Genomic DNA, 25,004 nt, shown 5'->3' on the forward strand with positions numbered 1-25,004 from the left:
TGTTATTTCTTGGTGATAAGAACGCAGGTGAAATTGGAGTTCTGTTTCTTTCTTTTACAGAAAGAAATAGAAAAATTACAGAATTTGGGGGAAAGGGGAAAAATACATTTAAAAATCCTATAAAAACAAAACAAGCAAATAATAAAAATGGTGAAAACTATATCTGTCAATCAAAACAGATTTCTAAAGTTATCTTGGGAAAAATGTTATCTAATATTACAAAATGTCACAAAATCTGTGCCCCAGGAAATTGCATCGAGTCTCTTTTGATTAAGAGATAAAATTACCTTTTTGAAGTGGATGTCACATATCTCTTGAATCCAATCCTTACTACCAGAAATATTACTACTTTTCTAATTCCTCAAAATAATTTTCTTAGCATCACCCCAGGCTAGAAACAACCATAACTCCTCAAAAATAGTCAAATTCCAGGGTTTTAGGATTTAGCATCTTTAACACTAAAATTTTCCCCTTTAAATCTATTTATCTACTGTACCTTTAAATATTATTCCGAAATGATAGTAAATCACAGGACAAAATCGTATTAATCAATGAGCCCTCAATTATTTTACATCATCACTAGAGAAAGTCATTGTGCAAGTATTCTTCCGCAATGTATTGTTTTTATGGTAAGAGAAATTATGGATGAAATGTTGGTAAGACAAAGAGAGTTACAAATAGAAGACAACATCATCTGAACGGGTCTCTGGCAGAATTCCATGAATGCGGCTAGACAATTGCACACTAAAAATCATTTTAATTATATATCAAGGTCCAAAGTCATGGGAAGGCAGCATTGCAAGATTTCTGCTTTCCTACCTGTGCCTTCCTCAAAACGCCTACGAAGATGTTAAAATCACATGTGACCTTTTGCACAACATCTGAAGTGGGATGCTCAAAATTTTGTGAGATATCGGAGCCTTATGAGATTTTGGACAATTTAATGAACAACAAGGTTGCGTGGAGGGAACCCTGCATATTATAAGGTCGCATTTAGCAACTGAAAAAGTTAGTGAAACCTGTCCTAAGATAAATAGGGCTTTATATAATGCATAGTTCAATTTAGTTCAGTAGTAAATTGGCAACCCAAGCAGTTAACTTCCAAATAGGTGCAATAAAATCCTGATAAATTGCCCCCTTTGGCAACCCAGCCATATTTTACATTATCTGCACTTTCAGATCCAAGCTCAAAAGCATCCTCTGGGGGACTACATTACAATAACTTAACCATCGCCATGACTTAGGACTGTAATTCCAGCCTCAATTATAGTCGTAAATTGAAGACTACTTGCAAGGATGTCATCATTATTTTGTATTCCTCATTTCCCAGAAGAACATATTTTGAGAAAAGCTTTATTCTGTGCTTGGTATACTGGCAGCATCTGCCTCATCTTGCTGGGACACAGTGAAGCAGGGTCAGATATGGATAGTACCTTTTTCATTTATTTACCCTAGGTATTTAAAAGGTTTGCCCAGGTGCTTATTTTAAAATACAGCTCTGGGTGGCTCCCAAACTAATAAAAACATAAAACTGACACCTTAGTCATCTTCTTGGGATGCCCCAGCCCCAAAGATCCTCACTCAACCCCAATGCCTGGGTAAAAAGGCAGTTTTTTTGAGTTCCCAAAAGGCTAAAAGGCTTGGTACCTTCTCTCCCTCTCCCTCCCTCTCCCTCCTCTCCCCACAGTATGAATATATTCCATTAGATGACCTGGTAGGCTAGGCAGATATCCTCAGGGAATAGAATAGAATAGAATAGAATAGAATAGAATAGAATAGAATAGAATAGAATTCTTTATTGGCCAAGTGTGATGGGACACACAAGGAATTTGTCTTAGTGCATACACTCTCAGTGTGCATGAAAGATAAGATACATTAGTCAAGAATCATATGGTACAACACTTAATGATAGTCATAGGGAAACAGTCAATATAATTCTATATTGTAGGAGAAGACCTACAAAGAATCCACAGTCTCATGCCGTGTAGGACTGATATATACTATAGGTATAGTATGAAATAATGAAAGCTAATAACAAGGAACAAAACAGGAGAGTAAATTCAGTTGCAATCAAAATTAAAGCCAATATCATTTACATCACTTGATGTTGCTTCAATTTTCATTGGCCATTGTTTCAATAATGTGCTTATGTGTCCCCCAGGAATACCTTCTGGTCTGTGGTCACATATTAAATACCAGGAGGGGGGATAATTTAAACCTTCACTGGAAGACCTCTTTCCCCTAATATTTCCCAGTAAAAGGTATGTACTACAGGCTGTTTCCAGTAAAGCTGGATTTCGTGACATACCAAGATAGTCTGTCCATCACAACCAGGAAGTTCTTGGCTGTTTTATCAAGGACTTCTGCCTTCAGCTCAGCTATAGGAAAAATTAGGAAGATTTATAGCAAACTTAGGCATGTAGCCATTCAGTTACATTAAAACCCCACTCGGTAACAGGAAAATATTATAATACAGAAATAAAAATACAACAGCTTCTTCATATCCCATATACTTTGGTTCAAACAAAGAGAATACCACTTACATGCATGGTACTGGTATCTTATGCAAATCTTGGCGACATCTTGATGTTCTCTTTTCTAGTAATATATTTCAGCCTTTCAGAATCCATGATTCCTGTGTAAATGTAGTCTGCAGCAATTACATGCACAATTACCAATAAGAATAGCATATGTGTGTCATATGAAATACGTTGCAATTGTCTGGAAAAGTAATTCATAAATCAATAGATGGAGCAAGTATATTCTTTTTGGATGGATTTTATGTCTTATATTTATGTCTTATAAATTTAGGCTTATATAAATTCAAGCTGATACATACAGGTTTGTTTAACACTGGAGACTTGCAACATTACAGATTAAATGTCGCTGGTGGAATTTTATACCATTCAGTGTATTCATGCATTCAACTTGCAAATCACCAAGTATTAAGGAACAATTGGGTTGTAACAAAACAATCAGTTTGTCTGCCTGCCCTGCCTTCCATTAACTCTAACTTGCTTACAAACCCCCCCCCCCCGTTTCATACTAAGATGGAAAACAATTCATACTTATACTTGTTTATTTATATATTGAGTTTTTTTATTTATTTGTGCATGGACATTTGGATTATTTTCCTCTGTAAATAAATGGAACAGTACAACATTTTTGGCTTATTTTAATTGGGCTCTCTTTATCTAGCTTTAGGACTTGGGTGGGGAATAGATGATGTTTTAGGTCGTATTTATTCAGAAATATTGAAAATTCAAAAGGGTTCATAAACTTTTAAGCACCACTGTACATGGCTCCCTGTTTTGCAGTAATGTAATTTCTTTTAATGCAGTGACTTTTTAATGTAGTGACCATGGTGCCTAATGGCAGTGATTGTCAACATTTGGTGATTCTTCCTTCTTCTTCCTTTTCCAGCTGACAACCTCCAAATACCCAGTGGTGGTAAAGATGGGACATGCTCATTCTGGAATGGGAAAGGTGAGGTATAAAAGTTCTCAAAAAAACTGAGCCAGAGTACTCTTGAGCGTACTCGCAAACCACCATCCTGCAATAAAATTCACTCAGATATTCCTTAGAGATAAGTTAATGTAACCCTTTCACTAAAGGTCTTTTCCCACTTGCATTTAACTATGGCATAGAGATCTTGTGGTGGCAACAATCTTTTTTGTCCTACCATGTTTCATGATCTTGCCTTCCTATAGTCCCCAGCTTTCTGAAGTGGGCTTTCTCAGCCATCCTTAACCATATTAGAACTGAAGTCCCTACTCTTTTGTCACCATCCAAGAGTAGCCCCAAAGTATTAACTTCTGTAGGATCACCCATTACCTCAGAGTATGATTATCAGTTGTTCAGCAAAAGGAGGCTCTTTTGTTTTGATGTCCTTTTTCTGGCAGGCATAGCCTTAACATCAAAAATTGTTCAGCTTTTTGGGTATTTGTTCTCAAGCAGTTTTTCACTGTAGCATAGCATTTCCCCAATAAGGGTTAACCCCAAGTTTACAAGCTCTGTGACCTTAATTAGTACCCTCACACCAGTGTGATAGCTGCCTGAAATTGACCCGACCTCAATTAGAAGTTGAAGCCTTTTGCCTCAAAGGCTAAAGGTAAAGGTAAAGGTTCCCACTGCACATACATGCTAGTCATTTCTGGCTCTAGGGGGCAGTGCTCTTCTCCGTTTCTAATCAGAAGAGCCAGCGCTGTCTGAAGATGTCTCCATGGTCATGTGGCTGATATGACTAAATGCCGAAGGCGCATGGAGAGCTGTTACCTTCCCACCAAAGTGGTCCCTATTTTTCTACTTGCATTTTTTACATGCTTTCAAACTGCTAGGTTGGCAGAAGCTGGAACAAGTAATGGGAGCTCACTCATTTACGTGACGCTAGGGATTCGAACCACTGAACTGCCGACCTTCTGATCTATAAGCTCAGCGTCTTAGCCACTGAGCCACTGCATCCCATCTCTTAAGAGCTAGTCCTTTCTCAATGTTTATTTATTCCCCACTTTACTGTGTGCCTCTTTAGTCACTTGTAATCCCTTTCTCTCCAATGAATAAAAATTCAAATACCATATAGGTAGTGTATCCATTATCTTCTTTTCCAGTTGTCCCTGCTTTCCTTTCCCTGTTCAGCTCTCTGGTAACCCTACCTTGGAGGGGAGTCATGGGATTGGCAGTGATCTGAAACTGAGGCAAAGAGCCAGGCACAGGGACGCTCAGTGGGGTCAACCATTTTCACTGTTAAAATGTTCTGCTCACTCAAAGCAGTTTGACTCAGCAGCGGGGAGAGGGCCTGCAAGGCAACTCAAAGGTTTCTCTTTTAAATGATCTAGATTAATTAGTTTGCCTTCGTCTTTGTTTATCTCGGTATCTGTTACATGCTGATCGCTTAGATCCCTGCTCTGCCTGGAATGCAAAGTTTATTACCTAGGCCACAGAGCTGCTAAGCTCCTGCTTTGTGTCTCTTTGCAAGTAACAGTATGTTCTTTTCCTCTTTCCTAGGTTATTTTCATTGTTGAGACAGAAACCCATTAGATTGTAGAGCATTCCCGTTTTGGCTCTGAGGTCCCCATTTCCTTTCTTTTTCAGGGGGCAATTGTGGGAAGAATAATCTTTCCTCCCAATAACATCTGTCCCAATTAGCCACAAATAGATCTTCAGTGTTAAAATATTTCCCAGCAACTCCAGCTGCAATTTATAATGGATTCCTCTTTTGTTTAGGAATAAGTATAGAAATTGATTTTGTTTGTTTCTTTATTTAACTGTACTTGTGACCTAGCCCGGTCCTGGAGGCCTTGGGCAGCATAAAACCACAAATAAAGGCCAAAACAAAAAGAACCCACAGTATAACAAAAACACCATGAGAAAGCAAAATTAAACTCAAGATAGCTACCCACAACCATTCAACTGGGACCAAAGACTTGTTAGAATTGAGCTTTTGAGCTGTTTCCAAAACATCTGTAAAGTGGTGGCTGAAAAATTCTGAAGGGAGGGTATTTCCACCAAGAAGGCCTGCTGTCTGATCCATACCTGCTTTACCTCACAAAATGAGGGTGCGGGTGGCAGATCCTCTCTGGAAGACCAGACTGGATGAGTAAATTTGGCTGGAGAGCTGTTGCCTGATGTTTGTGAAAACAACGAGAAACACAAATAAAGGAAGAAAAGTTGACACGAACAGAAGAGAAACAAACCCACACAATCCAGGCAATTTCACTCATTGTTGATAAAGGCCTGGGGGAAGCCAAGTCTTTAAGGCCCTTCAAAACACCAGCAGGGTGGGAGCCATCTGGATCGCAGGGAGAGCTTCATTCCAGTGAGCAAATTATACTATAGAGAATGGGCATTTCTGGCACCCCGATAGAGGGCTCAAAGGAACTCAGAGAACGCCAACCCTGCCAGATTAAATCAGGCAGGTTGATACTATGGGGAGATATGTGGTTCCTTAGATAATCAGGCCCTGTGCCATGAAAGGCTTTAAAAGTATTATCCAGTACCTTGAACCACGAAGGTACATCGGCATACCAAGGCATGCCCATCACCGCCATCACTGCTGCATTCTGGACCAATTGAAAATTCTGAGTGGTCTTCAAGGGTAGCACTGTGTAGAACATGCTACAGTAGTTAGGCCATGAGGTGACCAGGGCATCAGTGACTATCAGAAAAGCCTCCCATTCTAAGAAAGGATAGAACTGGGGCATCAGATGAAGCTGTGCAAAGGTCTTCCTGACTAAGGCTACAACTTGCTCCTCAAGCAGGATCCATGAGCCTAGGAAGACTGCCAGATTGCACACTCTTAAATGGAGAAATGTAATCCCACCCAGTCAGAGGTGGAATATCTCCAGATCTGATAGACCAAATACCAACAGCCACTTGATTTTGGTGGGATTGAGTCAGAGAGAATCCCACCCTTTCCAAATCTGCATAGCTTTCAGACACAGGGATAGAACATCTTACTTAACCAATCCAGAGTCATCAGAGTATCAAATCCCAAACCAATGGATGACCTCACACAGTAACTGAAAAGGAGATGAGAAGAATGGAGCATGTGAGTTCCCACAAAAGAGGGACCAAGATAATGATTTATCTCTCCTCTTCCACCAACAATATCAACAGGAATTGGCCCAGAGAAAGGAAGAGAACCACTGTATATGTGTGTCTCCATTCCCCAGCCCTTACCCCTTCTAAGTCAGGATACTGTTTATTTTTTATTTATTTATTTATCAAACACAACAATATATATAAGTATAAGCATGAAATAACCATACGAATTGGATACAACCAAAGGGAACATTAGGACAGGAACGGTAGGCACACTGGTGCTCTTATGCATGCCCCTTACAGACCTCTTAGGAATGGGATGAAGATAGTCTTTGGTTAAAGCTTTGGGGATTTTGGGAAGAGACCACAGAGTCAGGTAGTGCATTCCAGGCATTAACAACTCTGTTACTAAAGTCATATTTTCTACAATCAAGATTGGAGTGGTTCACTGTGGTTGACAATATTGATAGCCACTAAAACAAGGGAGTCAAATTTGCACCCCGCAGGCTGGATGCGTAACACACTGGCCACACCTGTTAGTGAAGGGGGGAAAAGTCGTGATATGACAGATGAAGATGTGACGCCGCAAGTTTGACACCCCTGCACTATAAGATCAAGAGCACAAAGGATGGATGCACCATCTTCATCCTGGCTCTGCCATAAGTCGTCTACATCAATGGCCAAAGCTGTCTCAGTCCTAAATCCCAGTCTGAAGCCTGACAGAAATGGGCTTGGATCATCCATTTCCTCCAGGTTTTCACCAACTGCAGACTGATCACTGTGTCAACAACTTTTCCCAAAAAGGGAAGGTTGGAGATTGGATGATAGATATCAGAAACCAGGGGTGAAATGCTACCAGTTTGGACCAGTTCAAGTGAACCGATAGTAAAAATTGCTACCGGTTCAGGCGAACTTGTATTTTCCAATGATCAGCTGGGCAACAATCAGCTGTGATGCGTGATTTATATTAGCTAGAATTGTTGGATTTCCTGCTTTCTAGCTAGTCTAAATCATGTGGCACAGCGGATTCCCCCCCTCGCTGTTCTACTTACCTTTGGAGACTTGGAAAGCTTCAAAATGTTCCTTTTTTAGTGCTGCGCGGGTGTGCCTCAGGTGTGCATGTGTGTGCGAAGCGTGTGCTTAGTAGCAGACTCACAGAACCAATAGCAGACTTCAGAGGATTTCACTGCTGTCAAAAACCCATTGGGTCCGAAGATGGCTGGCATCATTCACTCTTCCAAGGCTAGAGGCATCATCTCCTTTGTCAAAGAGGCTGATGCTACAGAATGGACCCAACCATTAGATAAGGAATTCTGCTAGTTTTTTTATGGCAGGCTGAATCCATGAGAAAATTATGTTAGTAGGTGTTCCCAAATAAAAAGCTTCTAGCACTATCTGTTTAAATTATTATGTGGTGTGTTTTTTGTATTTTCATACTTAACATTTTGGGGAAAATAAATAAAAATAATGGGCTACAGGTAGAAGGCACTATTATATTCCTGTATGATGTGATCAAATGAGGAAGAGAATTTCACACAATAAACCTCACCAGGAAATATATAAAACATGCAATTTGGGAGAGTAAATCAGATTTTAAAGAGGTCAAAATTCAGTTGATGAAATGTGGATGATGTAGGCTTATTTGCTTATATTTGATATAGTAAATGCAAAGGCTTCTGTTTGTTACAGGTCAAGGTGGAGAACCAGTATGATTTCCAGGATATAGCCAGTGTAGTAGCACTCACCAAGACCTATGCCACCTCAGAACCTTTTATTGATGCCAAGTATGATATCCGTATACAGAAGATTGGCAATAACTACAAAGCCTATATGTGAGTCTGGTAAAAATTCCCCATGTTTACATCTCCTTACTCTTAGCAAATGTTTCAACTTCCCCCTAGAAGCTTCTTGACCTGCACTTGATCCCACCATTACTTAAATCAACTTCCTTTCTACTTTGCCTCCTCCGGTCAGCAGAATGATCTCTTCCATGAAGCTTTATTGAACCTGGTCAGCATTTTCAAGTCACTTTCTAGAAACAATTCTGGAAGAGGTGACCATGTGCAAAAGTTTGGGTCTCGCATCTTTAATAAGTGGGAATACATGGGAATTTTGGCAAACGCACATTGTCATATAAAATTAAAATATCTACACTTGCTGAAATTCTCTCTCTCTCTTTTTTTTTTTACAAATTATGAGAGATACGTACCACCCCCTCCCCCCACCCTTTTGGACTGTGTATGTGCTATCTCTGAGTGAAAGTTTAGAGTGTACCTCCTTTGAGGACTCAGTTTCTCGAAACACCATATTTAATATACCCTTTATCTGACAAGCCCCACTTGAATTCCCCCTTCTCAATCTCTATCAGTCTCTTTCCTGATTTTATTGACCTCCTTTTTCGAGAAAATGTTTGCTCTTTGTTTGATCTTTTAATACCCATAATGTCCTCTTTCCCCTGGCAGGAGGACCTCTGTTTCAGGCAACTGGAAAACCAATACTGGCTCTGCCATGTTGGAGCAAATAGCTATGTCAGATAGGTGAGTGGCATGGATGGGGAAATATGATTGGGTAGATAGAAGGGATTATAAATAAATGCTTCGAATAAGAGCACTCTTCCTCTCTATGGCATCCCAAGCTCTTCTCCTGGCTAAATAGATCTGAGTGAAAGTGATAAAATTAGGAGGGCTCTGTACTTGTGCTACATTTATAATTTTGTCTCTGTTCTTGATCTTTTCCATTCTGCGGTAGGTACAAACTATGGGTGGACACTTGTTCAGAGATTTTTGGTGGTTTGGACATCTGTGCGGTAGAAGCTCTACATGGCAAGGATGGACGTGACCACATTATTGAGGTGGGGTGCTGGGAATGCTTATATTTTAACGAATGTACCAGGGAACACAAACCTTTTAAAAAATTGCTAAAAGAAGGGAAGATTAGAATGTCAGAGCCAGGTTAAAAGTTTCTTTTTAAATTAAAGATTTTTAAGCAAATCAGCTTTTTTAAACAAGTTTGTTCTGGAAATAATGAAACCTTGACATAAGTGTGTTTTTAGGGAACTGGGACAGTATTGTATTCTCTCAGGCCAAAGAGATTTGAGTTGAAATCCATTTTCAGCTGCAATGCTCACTAGATAACATCAGGCCAATCACTTTCTCTCTCCCCTTTTACTCAAAAAATCCAGCATTAATTTAGTCTGTCAGGGAACCTCTGTCATTGCTAAGAAAACCTTATGGATATTTACTGAAATGATTTGGAGAATGGTTTGACCCACATTAAAAATCAATGTTTTTACTAATATCCAGAATATATAGTTCATTGTGTCTTGGAAAGCTCAACCATGATAAAACAACTGGTAGTTAAAGTTAGGGTCCTTTGAGAGATAAATAGATAGATAGATAGATAGATAGATAGATAGATAGATAGATAGATAGATAGATAGATAGATAGATAGATATCACTCTGCTTCTACTGCATTTTCCTATGTTTTTGGTGAATGTATATTTTGTCTATTGATGATGACATGCAATTGGTTTTCCATGTTACAGGCAGTGGAACAAGCTGGCTTAGTTCCAGTTACTTCCTGGCTACATGGATCAGACTGTATTCTTTGAGTCACCACCCATTGCACCATGTGGTTTTGTTAACACTATTGCTTAGTGTTTATACACACAGCACACGTAATCCTTCCAACAAATATCCTGTAACGGTGGTCATCTGTTATTATCTCCATTCTGCAGATGATTATCTTCTGTAGGGAGTGGGGTTGTCAGAGCAAAGATATTTTCTGGATGTTATCCATATTTCTTGTTGCCTATTTGTTTTCATCCCAAGTTGAAACTTCTGCTATTAATTTACTAGTGCCATTAATGTTTACTATTAATTTACTAGTGCCATTAATGTTTCTGGATGGGGAGAAACAGGCTCAGGCTCAATCCCTCCAAGACAGAGTGGCTGTGGATGCCGGCATCCCGGTACAGTCAGCTGCAGCCGCGGCTGACTGTTGGGGGCGAGTCATTGGCCCCAATGGAGAGGGTGTGCAACTTGGGCGTCCTCCTGGATGAACGGCTGTCCTTTGAAGATCATTTGGCGGCCGTCTCCAGGAGAGCTTTTTACCAGGTTCGCCTGGTGCGCCAGTTGCGCCCCTTTCTAGACCGGGATGCCCTGTGCACGGTCACTCACGCCCTCGTGACATCTCGCCTAGATTACTGCAATGCTCTCTACATGGGGCTCCCCTTGAAGGGCATCCGGAGACTGCAGTTAGTCAGAATGCGGCTGCGGGTGATAGAAGGAGCCTCGTGGCTCCCGGGTGACACCTATCCTGCGCAGACTGCACTGGCTACCTGTGGCCTTCGGGTGCGCTTCAAGGTGTTGGTGATCACCTTTAAAGCGCTCCATGGCATAGGGCCGGGCTATTCTGGGACCGCCTTCTGCTACGAATACCTCTCACCGACCGTGCGCTCTCACAGAGGGACTCCTCAGGGTGCCGTCAGCTAGGCAGTGTCGTCTGGCGACACCCAGGGGAAGGGCCTTCTCTGCGGGGGCTCCCGCCCTCTGGAACGGGCTCCCCCCAGGACTTCGCCAACTCTCGGACCTTAGAACCTTCCGTCGTGAACTTAAAACACACTTATTCAGGTGCGCAGGACTGGATTAGATTTTTAGCTTTTAAATTTTAAATTTTAAATTTTATACTGATTTTAATTGGTTTTATTATTTTTAGTTCAATTGGCCGGCTAAATATTTCATTTTAAAATTTATTTTAAATTCATTGTCTATCTATGTATTTTAATATGGCTGTACACCGCCCTGAGTCCTTCGGGAGAAGGGCGGTCTAGAAATTTGATTAATAAATAAATAATTAATAATGTTTAAAGTAGGCACTTAAAAAACAACAATAATGTCATTTCCTGCAGAAGGTCTTGGACTAATCCACACATGTTCTACTTAAGGGAAACAGCTCACTTCCTGTTTGTTCTTGATCTTTCCTCAGGTAGTGGGATCATCCATGCCTCTGATTGGAGACCATCAAGAGGAAGATAAGCAGCTGATTGTGGAGCTGGTACTGTCACGCATGGCCCAGATCATTCCTCGCACTCCTGTGCCCTCCCCTGTGCGCTCTGCCTCAGGACAGCATGCCCAGGTATTATGACTTTGTTTTTCATCCTAAACACAACAATAGTCATTCCTGGTTTTTTTTTCCCCCTGTAGTTTATGTTTAGTCACTGCTTACTAGAAATTGAAGGAAAGGAGTCAGAAGAAGGAGGAAATGCTGGCTCAGAGCAGTAAACGGTCATAGTGAAGTTTACAGTAGAGTTCAGATTATGGCAACAGTAATGGGGAACCAAGCACAGGTTGCCTGCATTAGGACCAGGCTTAGTATCTGAAATTTCTAATTAAAAGTCGGTGGGTCAGAAAGATGCAGAAGATTTCAGCATGAGGGACTCCTTGATTTTGATAATTTTGATAACAAAAACTCTTTTGTTTTTGATAAGTTAGGGTTAGGACAGTTAGGGTTAGATGGCTTAAAGGTAAAGGTTCCCCTCACACATATGTGCTAGTCGTTCCCGACTCTAGGGGGCAGTGCTAATCTCCGTTTCAAAGCTGAAGAGCCAGCGCTGTCCAAAGACGTTTCCGGGGTCATGTGGCTGGCATGACTAAATGCCAAAGACGCACGGAACACTGTTACCTTCCCTCCAAAGGTGGTCCCTATTTTTCTACTTGCATTTTTTTTACGTGCTTTCGAACTGCTAGGTTGGCAGAAGCTGGGACAAGTAACGGGAGCTCACTTCATTATGCGGCACTAGGGATTCGAATCGCTGAACTGCTGACCTTTCGATCGACAAGCTCAGCATCTTAGCCACTGAGCCACCCTGTGTCCCTGGTTAGATGGCTTAGGAAAGCGATGAAGTCAAAGTCAGCATTTCTTTCTAACTATTTGATCTCAAGTACCTGGTGTTCTTCTATAATACTGTAGAGATTTCATTTAAATGCCATGGATAATTTTTTATTATTATTTGCATTTATATCCCGCCCTTCTCTGAAGACTCAGGACGGCTTACACTATGTCAAGCAATAAATAATAAATAATAAACATTGGTAGATTGGTCTACTTTGAATTTGTCCAATCTCACTTTCAAGATCTTAAGAGCAACTCTCCTGGATGTAATCCAGCGTTCTGTTTCCCACAGTAATTGCCAGCTAGAGGCCACTGTGAAATTCACAAATGCCACCAGGTCCTCCCATTCATGCTTCTTAGCAATAGGCATGCAGAGGCATACTGCCTCTAATTCTAGAAGTATATAACTGTCTCAAGTAAAATGGCTGTTATTTGTCTAATGTTCCCTAAAAGCCATTGAAGTTGGCTGCCATAACAGTTTGTGTTATGAAGAAGAATGCTTCTCTCATGCTTTGAAGCTTTTCTTTGGCTAAATTGCTATCATCACATCTGTCAAAACAAATTTCAGCAGTTTAGAGACAGTTCCCCCTCCCCACCCCCATGTATTGCCAAGCATCTGGGAAAAAGGAAGGGCAAGGAAAACTCCCTGTTTGTCGATCCATTTCTCATGTTTTGCGAAGCGTTTACAAGATTCCCAGTATTTGATGGCTCCAGTGGAGAAAGATTCCTCCATGTGTTCATTTTTTTTGGATCGAATGTCTGAATGGGCAGCCCACTAGGGAAAGATTTAGAGACGTTTTTGTATTGCATGGCCGATGCTACAGGGAAGATAGAATATCACAGAAATAGGAACACTATAGCTGGGCAGGATGGGATCAAAGGAAAGAAGGATAAGTTTTGATGCATGTGCCTGCTTTTGTTTCTTTTCGTTCATAGGCTCAGTCGGCTCAAGCTGGACAGAGACAAGGCCCTCCAGCCCAACAGAGACCTCCACCCCAAGGTGAATTATGCTTTGGGGGAAATTGGGGCTCAGGCGGGGGAGGCATCAGAACTCTTCGTTGAAAGGGAATTTTAGCAGATTAAGAAGGCTAAAACAGTCTTCACTCTGTCTTTCAGGAGGACCTCAGCAGCCACCTCCAGGCTCCCAGCGCCCTCCGTCTCAGCAACGCCCCCCTCCCCAAGGCCAGCAACTCTCTGGCCTTACCCCACAGCCCAGTGGTCCTGCAATGGGTCAGCGTCTGCCCAGCCCCACCACCCAGCAGCCCCCACCACAGGCTCAGCAACGTCCCGCAGGGCAGCGCCAGCCTGGGCCTGGAGTCCAACAGTCTCGCCAGCAGGGGCCACCCTCTGCTCCACAATCCCCCCAGCCTCAGAGAGGGCCAAGCCCCAGTGGCGGAGGACAGCAGCAATGGCAGCAAGGTTCTCCCCCGCAGCAGCAGCAGCGGCCCGCAGGGGCTGGCCTGCCCAAGACAGCATCTGGGGGCCTCCCAGGGCAACAGCAGCAGGCCCAGCAGGCCCAGCGCCCTCCAGCGGCTGGCGGTCAACCACGGCAGCATCCACGGCAGGGCAGTCAAGGGGGCTTAACCCAGCAGCGCCCACCGGGAGCAGGAGCACAGCAGCAGCGCCCAGCACCACCCACTACCCAGCAGCCGAGGCCCAGTACTCAGGGGCAGGGTCCTGGTGGCCCAGGGCAACAAGGGAACCGCCCTCCACCAAGCCAAGGAAAGCCACAAGTTGCCCAGAAACCCAGTCAGGATCTGCCGCCTCCACCCCAGCCCCAGCTGAAGTAAGCGTTGGACTCTTGGGTTCTCTGTGAAGGGAACAGGGTTAGGCAGGCTCCAAGACTTACCGTAATTTTTCATTTTTCGCAATGTGGGGATTTTGTTCCTAGCTAAACAGGGGTTTGGTAGGTTGCCATGGTGATCTGGTAACCTCAGGGCACAAGCTGTGCTACATGCACTTTCCCTTAACACCAATTCAGGATCACTTTTGCAAAATCAGTGTGTTATCATTTTGTGTCCTTTTCACCTTTCTCAAAGTTCACTAAGGGGCTAGGGGGAGAATATTAAATGAGAAATGATGAGGTGCAGTAGGATGACAAGGAAGGGAAGAGAATGAAAAGTCACTTGCTTATAAGAAATTCTTCACTGACATCATCATAGCTGTCTTGCTTTTTTTTAATGTTCGCTTTTGTTTGCCACTGTGAGGACTAGACACTACTTTTTATACAAAAAAAATAACTCCTCCTGAAACAAAAAAGAGTTATTTGATTCTCCAGGTATGCAAGCTCATCATTCGAAAGAATGCACATCCCACCCGCATGCTTTAAGATGTCACGTTCCTGAGTTGAAATTTGGGGGGGGGAAATGATTTTTTAAAAAGTACACTTAAAACCCCCTAGCTACAGTATATAAATCAAGCCTTGCAGGATAAATTTGAAGCTGAGGAGTTAGCATAAATTTAGGAAAGATATATTTCATCATCATTTATGCTGCCTGTGACAAGTGTTTCCTATGGCCGTCTACATCAGGGATGGCGTGGAAACAGGGATAAAATTGTTTCACCAGTATTACCCTCACTTTCAATTGGCTTCGTGAGTTATGCCAGTTATAGGAGGTCAGTTTTGCTGAGATCCAACAAGAAGATTTTTTTTTTTAAACAGAGAAGCAGTTACATACAAGGGCAGCAGCACTTAGGGCTTCAGAAAAGCACTTCTTGCTGAATAACTTCTTCAGATATTTGCTGCCGCTCTTCGTTATCCCTAGCTTGCCAAAATCACACAGGGAGTTCATGCTCCTCTGCTCTCAATTCAACAGGATCTATCCATAATGAAAAGAATTGGAATGGGGTGGCCGGGGGTGGGGGAGTGGTTTCAATTAGAAGGAAATGCCTGAGAATTTCCCTCTTCCCTCATGTTTTCCTGCTGCAGGATCATTTCTCTAGTCTTTCCCTACTGGACGCACCCTCCTTTGAAGTATTAAATTAGGGCTGGAGGGGGGCAATGAGGCCTCTCAATGGCCTTGCCCCCTTTGCAGCTCTGTGCTTGCTTCTTACCCTACTCTAGAGAAGGAGGGCAATGCTTCCTCAAACTCCCCTTTCTTCTCTCCCAGCATTTCAGACAAAGCAAGTTCTGTTGCCTGACCTGATTTTAATAGTGTGTTTCTCATTTCTCCTCTCCGTCTACCCCTCCCTTCTTTCCTGCCCCCCCATTCCTCCCTCACTGTTCCTTAGCAAATCCCAGTCTCTGACCAATACCTTCCCCCTTGCAGAGGCACCGGTGCCGCGGGGCAGCCTTAGTCAGGATGAAGTGCGTGCTGAGAGCATCCGCAGCCTCCGACAGAGCTTCGCCAGCCTCTTCTCCGACTGAGAAACTTCCCCTCTGTACTGCGACCCTTCACTTTCCTGGGCCTAGATCCCTTTCCCTGTCTTCTGAGACTCTGAACCCCGTGTCCCTTCACTGCTTCGACCCACCCCCATGGGAATGCTCTTCCAAAAGGAATCTGTTCGTTTGTTTATTTTTAATCCCACCTTTTTTATTTTGAAGAATTTCGTCTGCCCTCCCCTCCATTAAGGGGCAATCCCATGGAAAGGGGGAAGCAACACATATCCCTGGAGATCCCTGGTGAAAGGAATGGCGCCTGCTGGAAATGGTCAGAGCTAGAAAGTGGGTTGATATTAAATCCCCAGGAATCCTCGGGCTTTTGAGGCCGGTCATTCTGAATGTAAAGATGGATGGTTGGTTTAAAATTAATTTGTAATTATTTATTGGATTTATACAGCCGCTCATCTCACATATGTGACTCTGGGTGGCTTATAATGAATGAATTATCTGTACAGAGCAATTATCTGTAGAGAGGGAGAGAGACAGATGGACAGATGTGTGTGTTTGTGTGTTTGTGTGTGTATGCACACAACAAAACACAACCTTCTCTCTACCCTAAATGAAACAAGAACTACACAGTCTTCTGGGCAGAAGAATCTTTTCATGTTCCTTTAAAATCCTAAATCTTCCCTCTGCCACTATCCTTTGTTCTGAGAACCTATTTTTTGCTCTGTTTTCTATGACTAATTCTGTATCCATTTCTGCAGAATGTACTATTCCCATGCAAATTAAACCTGCTGGTTGTCAGAGAGCTTCCTTCCTTCCTTCTTTCCTTCCTTCCTTCCATCAGGATCTCTCTTTTTCATCCGGAGGCTGCAGATTTCTCAAGTCCACATCTCTTCTATATAAATATGCAAACTTCATGCCTGGTTCTCTTCTCCCAGCCTAGGGGCCCCCAGGCTTGGGAAAAAGGGAGAGGAGAGGGGTCTCCAGGGATCTCTATACATAGCATGAGGGAGGGGACTTCTCCTGGGGCCAATGTCTGTGTTTGTGGCCACAAAGATGTCTATGTTGCTATTTGTGAATAAGCCAGTCAATTGCCACTTGCCCTTTGCACAATCCTGTTGTCCCCACTCCTTAGCCGCCAGCTTCCAACTCTTGTTGCCTTGGCTGCAGGTTCCGCCCCCACTTCAGCAATGTGCAACTTTCTTCCCATGCGTTTTGGTAACCGTATACTCGGCAAGCCTTAATCTAGACACACACCTCCTTTCCATCCTACCTCACAATTGTTGTTTTCCCCCCACCCTCCTAATAGCACTGCAGAAAACTCCCAGTCTGTCACTCCACTGTAAGCTTTAGCATCTTCCTGATCATCAGGAGGGTGCTGGGCAGGGCCAATGAGGTACTTTATCCTCAAACCTTTTGCTAAGCTGGTTTCGAAGTCAGTCGTCATGGAGGAGAGACAATTGGCCAATAGTTTGAGTTTGTGGTGGAGAATGCAGTTGTTTCTGTTAAGCCCATTTCCTGTTCTTCCTCCCACTTGGCCAATCAAATCTATCTGCTCTTCTCCCAAAACAGCCATAGTACTGCCACTATAGCCAAGGGATGCTTTTGCTATTTTGATGACTGAAGAAATAAAACTTCATCCCCGATGGACACACAAGGGGTTCACATCCAAAAGCAGAACTTGGTCCCCTCCCTCTCCCCCTTGTATATAACTCAAGAGAGAAACTCCCCACTCTATTTTTGTGATTCTCCTTTATCCCTAAAGCTGTGTCAATTACTCTTGTCCCCTTCTTTGAAAGATCATGGGGACAGTGCCACTTAACGCGTGATGGTCTGATAGCTGCAAAGTCACGTGTTGTAGCTGTGTTGTGACATGACGCTTTGAGCTGTGTTTGCAACTTAATTGTCAGGTTGGGGAGGGGGATGCAGCAGAGGCTCAATTCCTGTGTATTACACCCCCTTTCCATTCTTCAGCCTCTTCTCCCCAGAGATCTGTTCCTTTGCCACCAAGAGATCTGGGAAGGACAATTTAAAGTGCTAACTTGGTATCTTTGTTATTTATTCTTGTCTGGAAAGTGCATCCCCCTCGCACACTATTTTTGTGGGAATAGAGGCCTTTCCTATTGCTGTGATTCTGTCTCTGTGAATAAAAATTTCAATGGATCAGTGATGTAAAAAACATAAATAAATAAATAAATATATCTATATTAAAAATCCGAATGCTTGCTGGAAAAATGCATGTTCTGTCACTGGAATGAAATCAGTGCACACATACAGACACTACATATGAAGAGGTATGAAGAGAAAGGGGTATGATGACATCAAAATGGAGAAGTGAATAGATGAAAGCAAGCATATGTAGTATGGGAAGAAAGGGATGTGGATTTTCTTATGTTTTTGTGGCCTCAAGGAGTCGACAACAGTTGATGTAATCTGTCCCTGCTAGTGAGCTTCTCAATGCACATGTGGGTCCTGTTGAGACACAAAATGTTGGGTTACATGGATAGTTATCTTGATTTGGCAAGTTTCTTACTCTGTTTTGTTAACTTTGTTGATGTATCCTAGCAGTGAAAATATTTTTTTTGCAATGTCCTACATTCTTAAGGGCCTTTCTTCACATTGAAACCTGTGAGACCAGTATGAGACATTTTTTTAAAAAACAGCATTTATTGTTGTATTACTTCTATTTTTATAAACAAAATTCCAATGTAAAAAAAGTAATGGCATACTGGATACACACAAACCATTTAAAGCAGTTGCTTGTTCATTATCATGGTAAAATGTGGCTAGGCAGCCATTTTGAAAAGGGCAGCAGTCCCATTTGCTGCCATGGATCATGTGGTCTACATTTTTTGGGGGGGGGAGAATTTAAAGTCATTTAAAGTCGAGGGGAATTTATGCTTAGGCTGTATAGTGCCTTGAACATAATCATTTTGAGGAAGAGATTTAAATGCTGCTTTATAGTACAATAAAGCTACAGTATTAACGTTGTGGCAACATCGTACTGGATCCTAAAAATTAGCTTGCATGGTTACTACATTTCCCAACATTGAGAGGGAAGAAACGCAGAGCTGACTCAGACAAGCATATACAAAAGTTAACTATTTATTTTGTTTATATACTGGTCTAATTAAAGACTCCTGGAGTAGGTCCATCCTGCTTTGTTAATTGGCCTGGACAAGTGGGTTTCTTTGGAAAACGTATATGTCGGGGGGAAATGTAAAATTTGTTAACTACCAGTTCTGTGGGCATGGCTTGGTGTGGGGGGGGGTGTAATGTGACTGGGTGGGCGTGGCCACCTTTTTTGTTTTTTTACTTTTAAAAGCATTTTTTCTACAACCTCTTCAGCTGAAGAAGTTGTAGAAAAAATGCTTTTAAAAGGTTCTGACGATCCCAACTGAGCCGCACGATGATCAGAGGCTTTTTTTTACTTTTAAAAGCATTTTTTCAGCTGAAGAAAAAATGCTTTTAAAAGTTTAAAAAAACAACCTCTGATGATCGCGTGGCTCAGCTGGGCATGGGGGGCGGGCAGGGATTTTTGCTACCGGTTATCCGAACCACCTGCTGCCATTGCTACCGGATCGGGCGATCCAGTCCGAACTGAGAGCATTTCATCCCTGGTATATGTGGAAAAAGAATGAACTCTGGCCATTGTCAGTGCCGTTCAAATTGATTAGAAATTACTACAATCCTAATGCTTAGAATAGTTTTAACCAAAACAAATGGTGGACTGAGGTAATCCTCTCTGTGATGCCAGGATACACTTGGGGCTCTCTTGGCAAAAAAAGGGGCACATGATAGAATGAGAGTGAGAGGCATGTATCAAGTATGTATCTCACATATATGTCACGTATGTATCTCATGAGAGAGAAGCATGTATCAAAAAATACATTTTTATGGAAGAAAATGGACAGAGACCAATTTTTGTTAAAGAGTCTTAAATACAGATGCTCCTCACAGAGTGACCACAATCGAGACCGGCAATTTTGTTGTTAAGTGAAGGGGTCACTAAGAGAAACCATAACTGCTTATGATCTTACTGCAGCTTATCTCTGTTGAAGTAAGGCCCTAAATGTGAAGATTGGCTGTAAAGTTACTTTTTCATCACTCATAATTGCAAATGATCACTAAATGCAGTTGCCAAATAAAGGTTACCTATATACAACTATTGCCACTGGCATTACAGCAGCAATAGTCGGTGCTTGCACTGTATTATCTGGTATGCAAAAAATAATAATGCCTATGGTGTCATGCTAGTTCTTCCTGAGGCGAAGGAGAGAGATCCATTTTAGAGTTCTTTCTAAGGATGGGGAATGCTGAAAGTCCAAAATCTAGGTAAGTCTACTCTAGCCTCCCATCACGCATAGGCTGTCATTTGATGACAACTCTGATTGGGACTCCTTGCTAGCAAAATAGGGAGAAAAAGCTGCAAAATGGGTTTAGTTTCATCAGAGCCAAAATATTTCCAAATTCTAGTTACAAATGACAGACCTCTATGGTGCATTTCTTTACAGATCCTCCTTGACTTACAACCATTTGTTTAGCAACTATTTGAAGTTATAACGGCACTGAAAAAAGTGACTACAGGCAGTCCCCGTACTTACGACACTTGCAGCATCCTTGCGATCACCTGTTCAAATTTCAAGTACTTGGCAATCAACATGTATTTATGGGGGTTACAGCATCCCAGGTTCATTGATTGCCATGTGTGACCTTTCTAGCCAGCTTCAGACAAGTAAATTCAACCAGGGAAGCTGGATGTGCTTAACAACCATGTGATTCACTTAACTACAGAGATTCGCTTAACAACCATGGCAAAAAATGGTTCTAAAATTGGGCATTACTCAGCAATAGCAATAGCTCTTAGACTTATATATTGCTTCATAGCATTTTACATCCCTCTCTAAGTGGTTTACAAAGTCAGCATATTGCCCCCAACAATCTGGGTCCTCATTTTACCCACCTCGGAAAGACGGGAGGTTGAGTCAACCTTGAGCTGGTCAGAATCGAACTGCTGGCAGTCAGCAGAATTAGCTTGCAATACTGCATTCTAACCACTGTGCCACCATGGCTCTTACCATAGAACACAGATAATGTCTCTAAGTTAAAACTAGAGTATAGATCATAGGCTCTAGTTAACAACTGCCTTGCTTAGCAATGGAAATTCTGATCCCAGTTATGGTCGTAAATCAAATACTAACTGTTTGGAACCAATTTGTATGCCACCCAACTCCTAATGACTCTTACTTATTGTTACCTGTTTATAGGGTTTCTGGTGACAGGTTTGGCCGATGTAAAAAACAATCGGGTGCACTAACTAGACCTTTGGCTTGATTCAACGAACTTTCTGGATTGCCAGCGCTCCTTCTTTAGGAACGGCATAAAGAATATCACGTCTTTCCCTACTTCGGTCCGTGTGTCACATCAGTTATGGTTTCAGGACTTCCTGCTATTTTCTCAGACTGTTTATCGTGCTGACCGCCACCATAACTGCCCTGGCCCCAATTGCTGCTGCTCTCACTAAGTCTAATCTGCTTTTCTTCTGCTTCCACCCAGTCTTCCTGATTTTTTTTCCAATTTTTATTATCCACTTTCTCCAAGACCTGCTCATTCTTTATTTATTTATTTATTTTATCTAGTTTTATCTTTATCTATTTATTTCTCCAACCCATCAAAAGAGCAGAAAAGAAGAGCAGGTGTTTCCTTAATCAGTAGAGAGTGCTAGAATACTGGGACTTTTATCAACTCATTAAAAAAAATGCTCTGTTCTCTTACTTCCTTTCAAGGAAAGAGGCTATGAAACTGAGTCTGTAGCACCTCCAGCTGGTGAAGGAAATAGCAAGGTTATTTTGTTTGATCTAAGTTCCATCACATGATAAAGTAAAACAAAACAAAACAAAACAAAATGTAAACATAAAAAATATAAATTTAAACAAATTGTTTTAAATTAAATATATTCACCACCAGATTTATAATTAAAATCAATATAAAATAAATAAAAAATGAACCCAGCTTTTGGAATATGGTACTTGACATGCGGTGGCTCAGGGACTCAGGTGACTCAGGGATTCAGGGACTCAGGGACGCGGTGGCTCAGGGGCTAGGACATTGAGCTTGTTGATCGAAAGGTCGGCAGCTCAGCGGTTCCGAATCTCTAGTGCTGCCATGTAACGCCGGCCGCATGACCAAGGAGATGTCTTCGGACAGCACTGGCTCTTCGGCTTTGAAACAGAGATGAGCACCGCCCCCTAGAGTCGGCAGCAACTAACACTAGTACGTACGTGCGAGGAGAACCTTTACTTTTACCTTACTTGACATGCTATTCAAAGCCTGGCATGGCCCAGAAACCAAACTCTTTCCTGTTTTTGTTTTAGGCCAGTAATTGGTCAATCTATGTCTAGATTAAATCTAAATTAATCTAGAATAGAATAGAATAGAATAGATTTTTTTTTTTATTGGCCAAGTGTGATTGGACACAGAAGGAATTTGTCTTGGTGCATACGCTCTCAGTGTACATAAAAGAAAAGATACCTTCATCAAGGTACAGCACTTACAACACTTAATGATAGTCATAGAGTACAAATGTAACAATGATACAACACTTAATGATAGTCATAGGCTACAATTAAGCAATCAGGAAACAATCTAGATTAAAGCCTTCTAGACGTTCAGCGGTTGACGAAGGAAAAAAATCTGAAGGCAGAATTACTGTAGGAACATGGACTATAAGCAGAAAAATTCAACATATTGAAAGATGAGATGAACTGATTTTACAATTGAGCATTAATGAATCGAAATGGACTAGAATAGTTACTTGGGGTTTTTTTACTACTCAGGACATAAAAACCAAAGGAATGGTGCTGCTTTAATACTAAGAACAGTTCTTGGATACAATATAATCAGTGACTGAGTAACATCAATTAGAATTCACAGGTGGGCCTTTAATATGATAATTATTCATGTTTATGTTCAACTACCAATGGAGAACAGGAAGTTAACAAGCTTTATGGACGAGTTCAAGCTAATGACAGAACATGCAGGCAAGTTGTGCTGCTTATATTTTGAATACGGAATGTCAATGTAGGACGCAGTAGGAAGGAAAACACAATTGAACGATACGATCCAGTAAATAAAAATAAAGCAGAAGAATGCCTTATCATAATGTGGCTGGTGTATTACCTAACATGCTTGCAAAAGATTATGTGACCACCACTTAACAAAAAGAAGGAAATAAATGTTTTTCTCCCCTTTCATAACTTGTTGCAGTAGCAGAACCCTGTCAGATTAATTAATTAACTAGCTTTTAGGCTCAGGAAGAATTGGCATCAAACTTTGTAAATTCTGGGTTGGAGACAAGACAAAGTGATATCATATGACTGAATGGACTATGGGAGTTGTTCTTGTGCTGATGTGGACTGCAACTGAAGAAAAAACTGTTGACCAAACAACCTAAGTTTTTGCATTTTTCAAAATGAATTTTCTACTCATAGAAAAAAAATTAAATGGTTGCCAGGAATCAAAAACAATTTGAGGGCACATAACCAATCCACCAATCCTGTAACTTTGGTGTTTTAGTGGGGATAAACAACTTTCAAACATCATGCATGGACTGGGAAAACCAGCACTTGAGTAATGAAAAAAAGATAAGAAAAGCCAAACAGAAAAGCAGAGATGGGGAAGAGATACGGATAAAGGCACAGAAAGCCAAGAAAGAAAAAGCAGGAAGCAAGTAGGAGAGTAGGAGAGTAGAGTCGGGCAGGGGAAGAAATGCAGTATTTGAGATGACAAAATGACAGAAAAGCTGAGAGCAGAAAAAAAAAGTGACCAAGAAACATTTTATGGAATGGATGGAAAGTTCAGCAGTGGAAAGGGACATTAAAAAAAGAAAGAAAAAACTTTGAGGTGTGTGAGAGTGCTGAGCATAACTGAGAACGAACATGGCCCCTCACTTCTTTTTCAATGTTGTATTCCCATCTTATTATTTATTGATTTGTTTATTTTCTTCAACTTGGATGCTGCGTCACTCCAACTGACTCTGGGTGACACAGAGCATAAAAAGAAACAACAAAGATACAAAAACTTATAACAATAGCAATAACCAGATAAGAGAAGAACTAGCTAAGGAGACAAACCTATCATATAGCCGCCAGGGTCTCAAATCACGCTAGCTCAGGGCTGTCAAACCCATGGCATCACGTTTTGGTCACGTGACATATTAGGGCTTTTCCCACTTTGCTAAACCAGGGGTAGGTGTGACCAGCATGTGACACCTGCTCTAGCTGAACACCTGGTGCAAGGTATTTAAGGCCTTCGGGAATAACCTTTAAAGTCCTTATTTTACAGATGAGGCTTGGTGAAACCAAGAGAGCCTGTCATCTCTCATGAACATTAAACCTGAGATTCCAGTGATTCTGAATTGGTCCCACACCCAACCTTGTCAAGGAATTGTACAGCAGCAGTCCAAATGAAGTCAAAGACATTGACACAAACTTGTGAGTTTATATAAATAAATATATTTTATTATTTATATTTACAGCAGACAAGATAGTCAGGAACATAAGAACGTCATGAGGTAAATCGGGCAGCACACAGAACACAGAGAAGAAAGGTGGGGGGGGGGAAAAGGGAAACTCATCCTTTAACCGTCCGCAGCAACCAAACATAGTGTAGATTGCCTCATGCATGAGCCAGCACTTTCCAACCAATCAACTACAACTGTGCGTTCTGGCCAATTGTGTATTTTACTGTTCCAGCTACTAAATTCAATATCTTAATAAACACTATTATACACTCCATTGCCTTACTTACATTGCTGAACAAGGAGGCACGCCTTGTTGAGTCCGTTTGGGATGAGTTTGACCCTGTGGCTCCCGAGGACATGGACAGGTTGTTGGGGAGGCTTCACGCCACTACATGTTTACTGGACCCGTGTCCTTCCTGGCTGGTACTGGCCACTCAGGAGGTGACACGAGGCTGGCTCCAGAGGATTATCAACGCTTCTTTGTTGGAAGGGGTTTTCCCTGCCGCCTTGAAGGAGGCGGTGGTGAGACCCCTCCTCAAGAAGCCCTCTTTGGATCCAGCTATTTTGGGTAATTATCGTCCAGTCTCCAACCTTCGCTTTGTTGCGAAGGTTGTAGAGAGTGCTGTGGCGCGACAGCTCCCCCGTTACCTGGATGAAGCCGTCTATCTGGACCCGTTCCAGTCCGGCTTCCGACCTGGATACAGCACGGAGACAGCTTTGGT

The 25,004-nt window shown here is 42.0% G+C and overlaps 1 protein-coding gene across 1 annotated transcript in view; it reads left to right on the forward strand.

Annotated features, from left to right (window-relative positions):
• SYN1 (synapsin I) overlaps window positions 1–17,898 on the forward strand; it is a 110,538-nt gene extending 92,640 nt beyond the window's left edge. The window contains exons 7-13 of the mRNA XM_058171572.1: window positions 3,424–3,486; window positions 8,230–8,372; window positions 9,003–9,077; window positions 9,289–9,391; window positions 11,528–11,647; window positions 14,053–14,219; window positions 15,665–17,898. Of these exons, the coding sequence (XP_058027555.1) occupies window positions 3,424–3,486; window positions 8,230–8,372; window positions 9,003–9,077; window positions 9,289–9,391; window positions 11,528–11,647; window positions 14,053–14,219; window positions 15,665–15,800 (807 nt within the window). The 3' untranslated portion in view covers window positions 15,801–17,898. The remainder of the gene's footprint in view (window positions 1–3,423; window positions 3,487–8,229; window positions 8,373–9,002; window positions 9,078–9,288; window positions 9,392–11,527; window positions 11,648–14,052; window positions 14,220–15,664) is intronic.
• Window positions 17,899–25,004: the final 7,106 nt, after the last annotated feature.

This window comes from Ahaetulla prasina, chromosome 2 (assembly GCF_028640845.1).
Source record: "Ahaetulla prasina isolate Xishuangbanna chromosome 2, ASM2864084v1, whole genome shotgun sequence".
Lineage (NCBI taxonomy): Eukaryota > Metazoa > Chordata > Lepidosauria > Squamata > Colubridae > Ahaetulla > Ahaetulla prasina.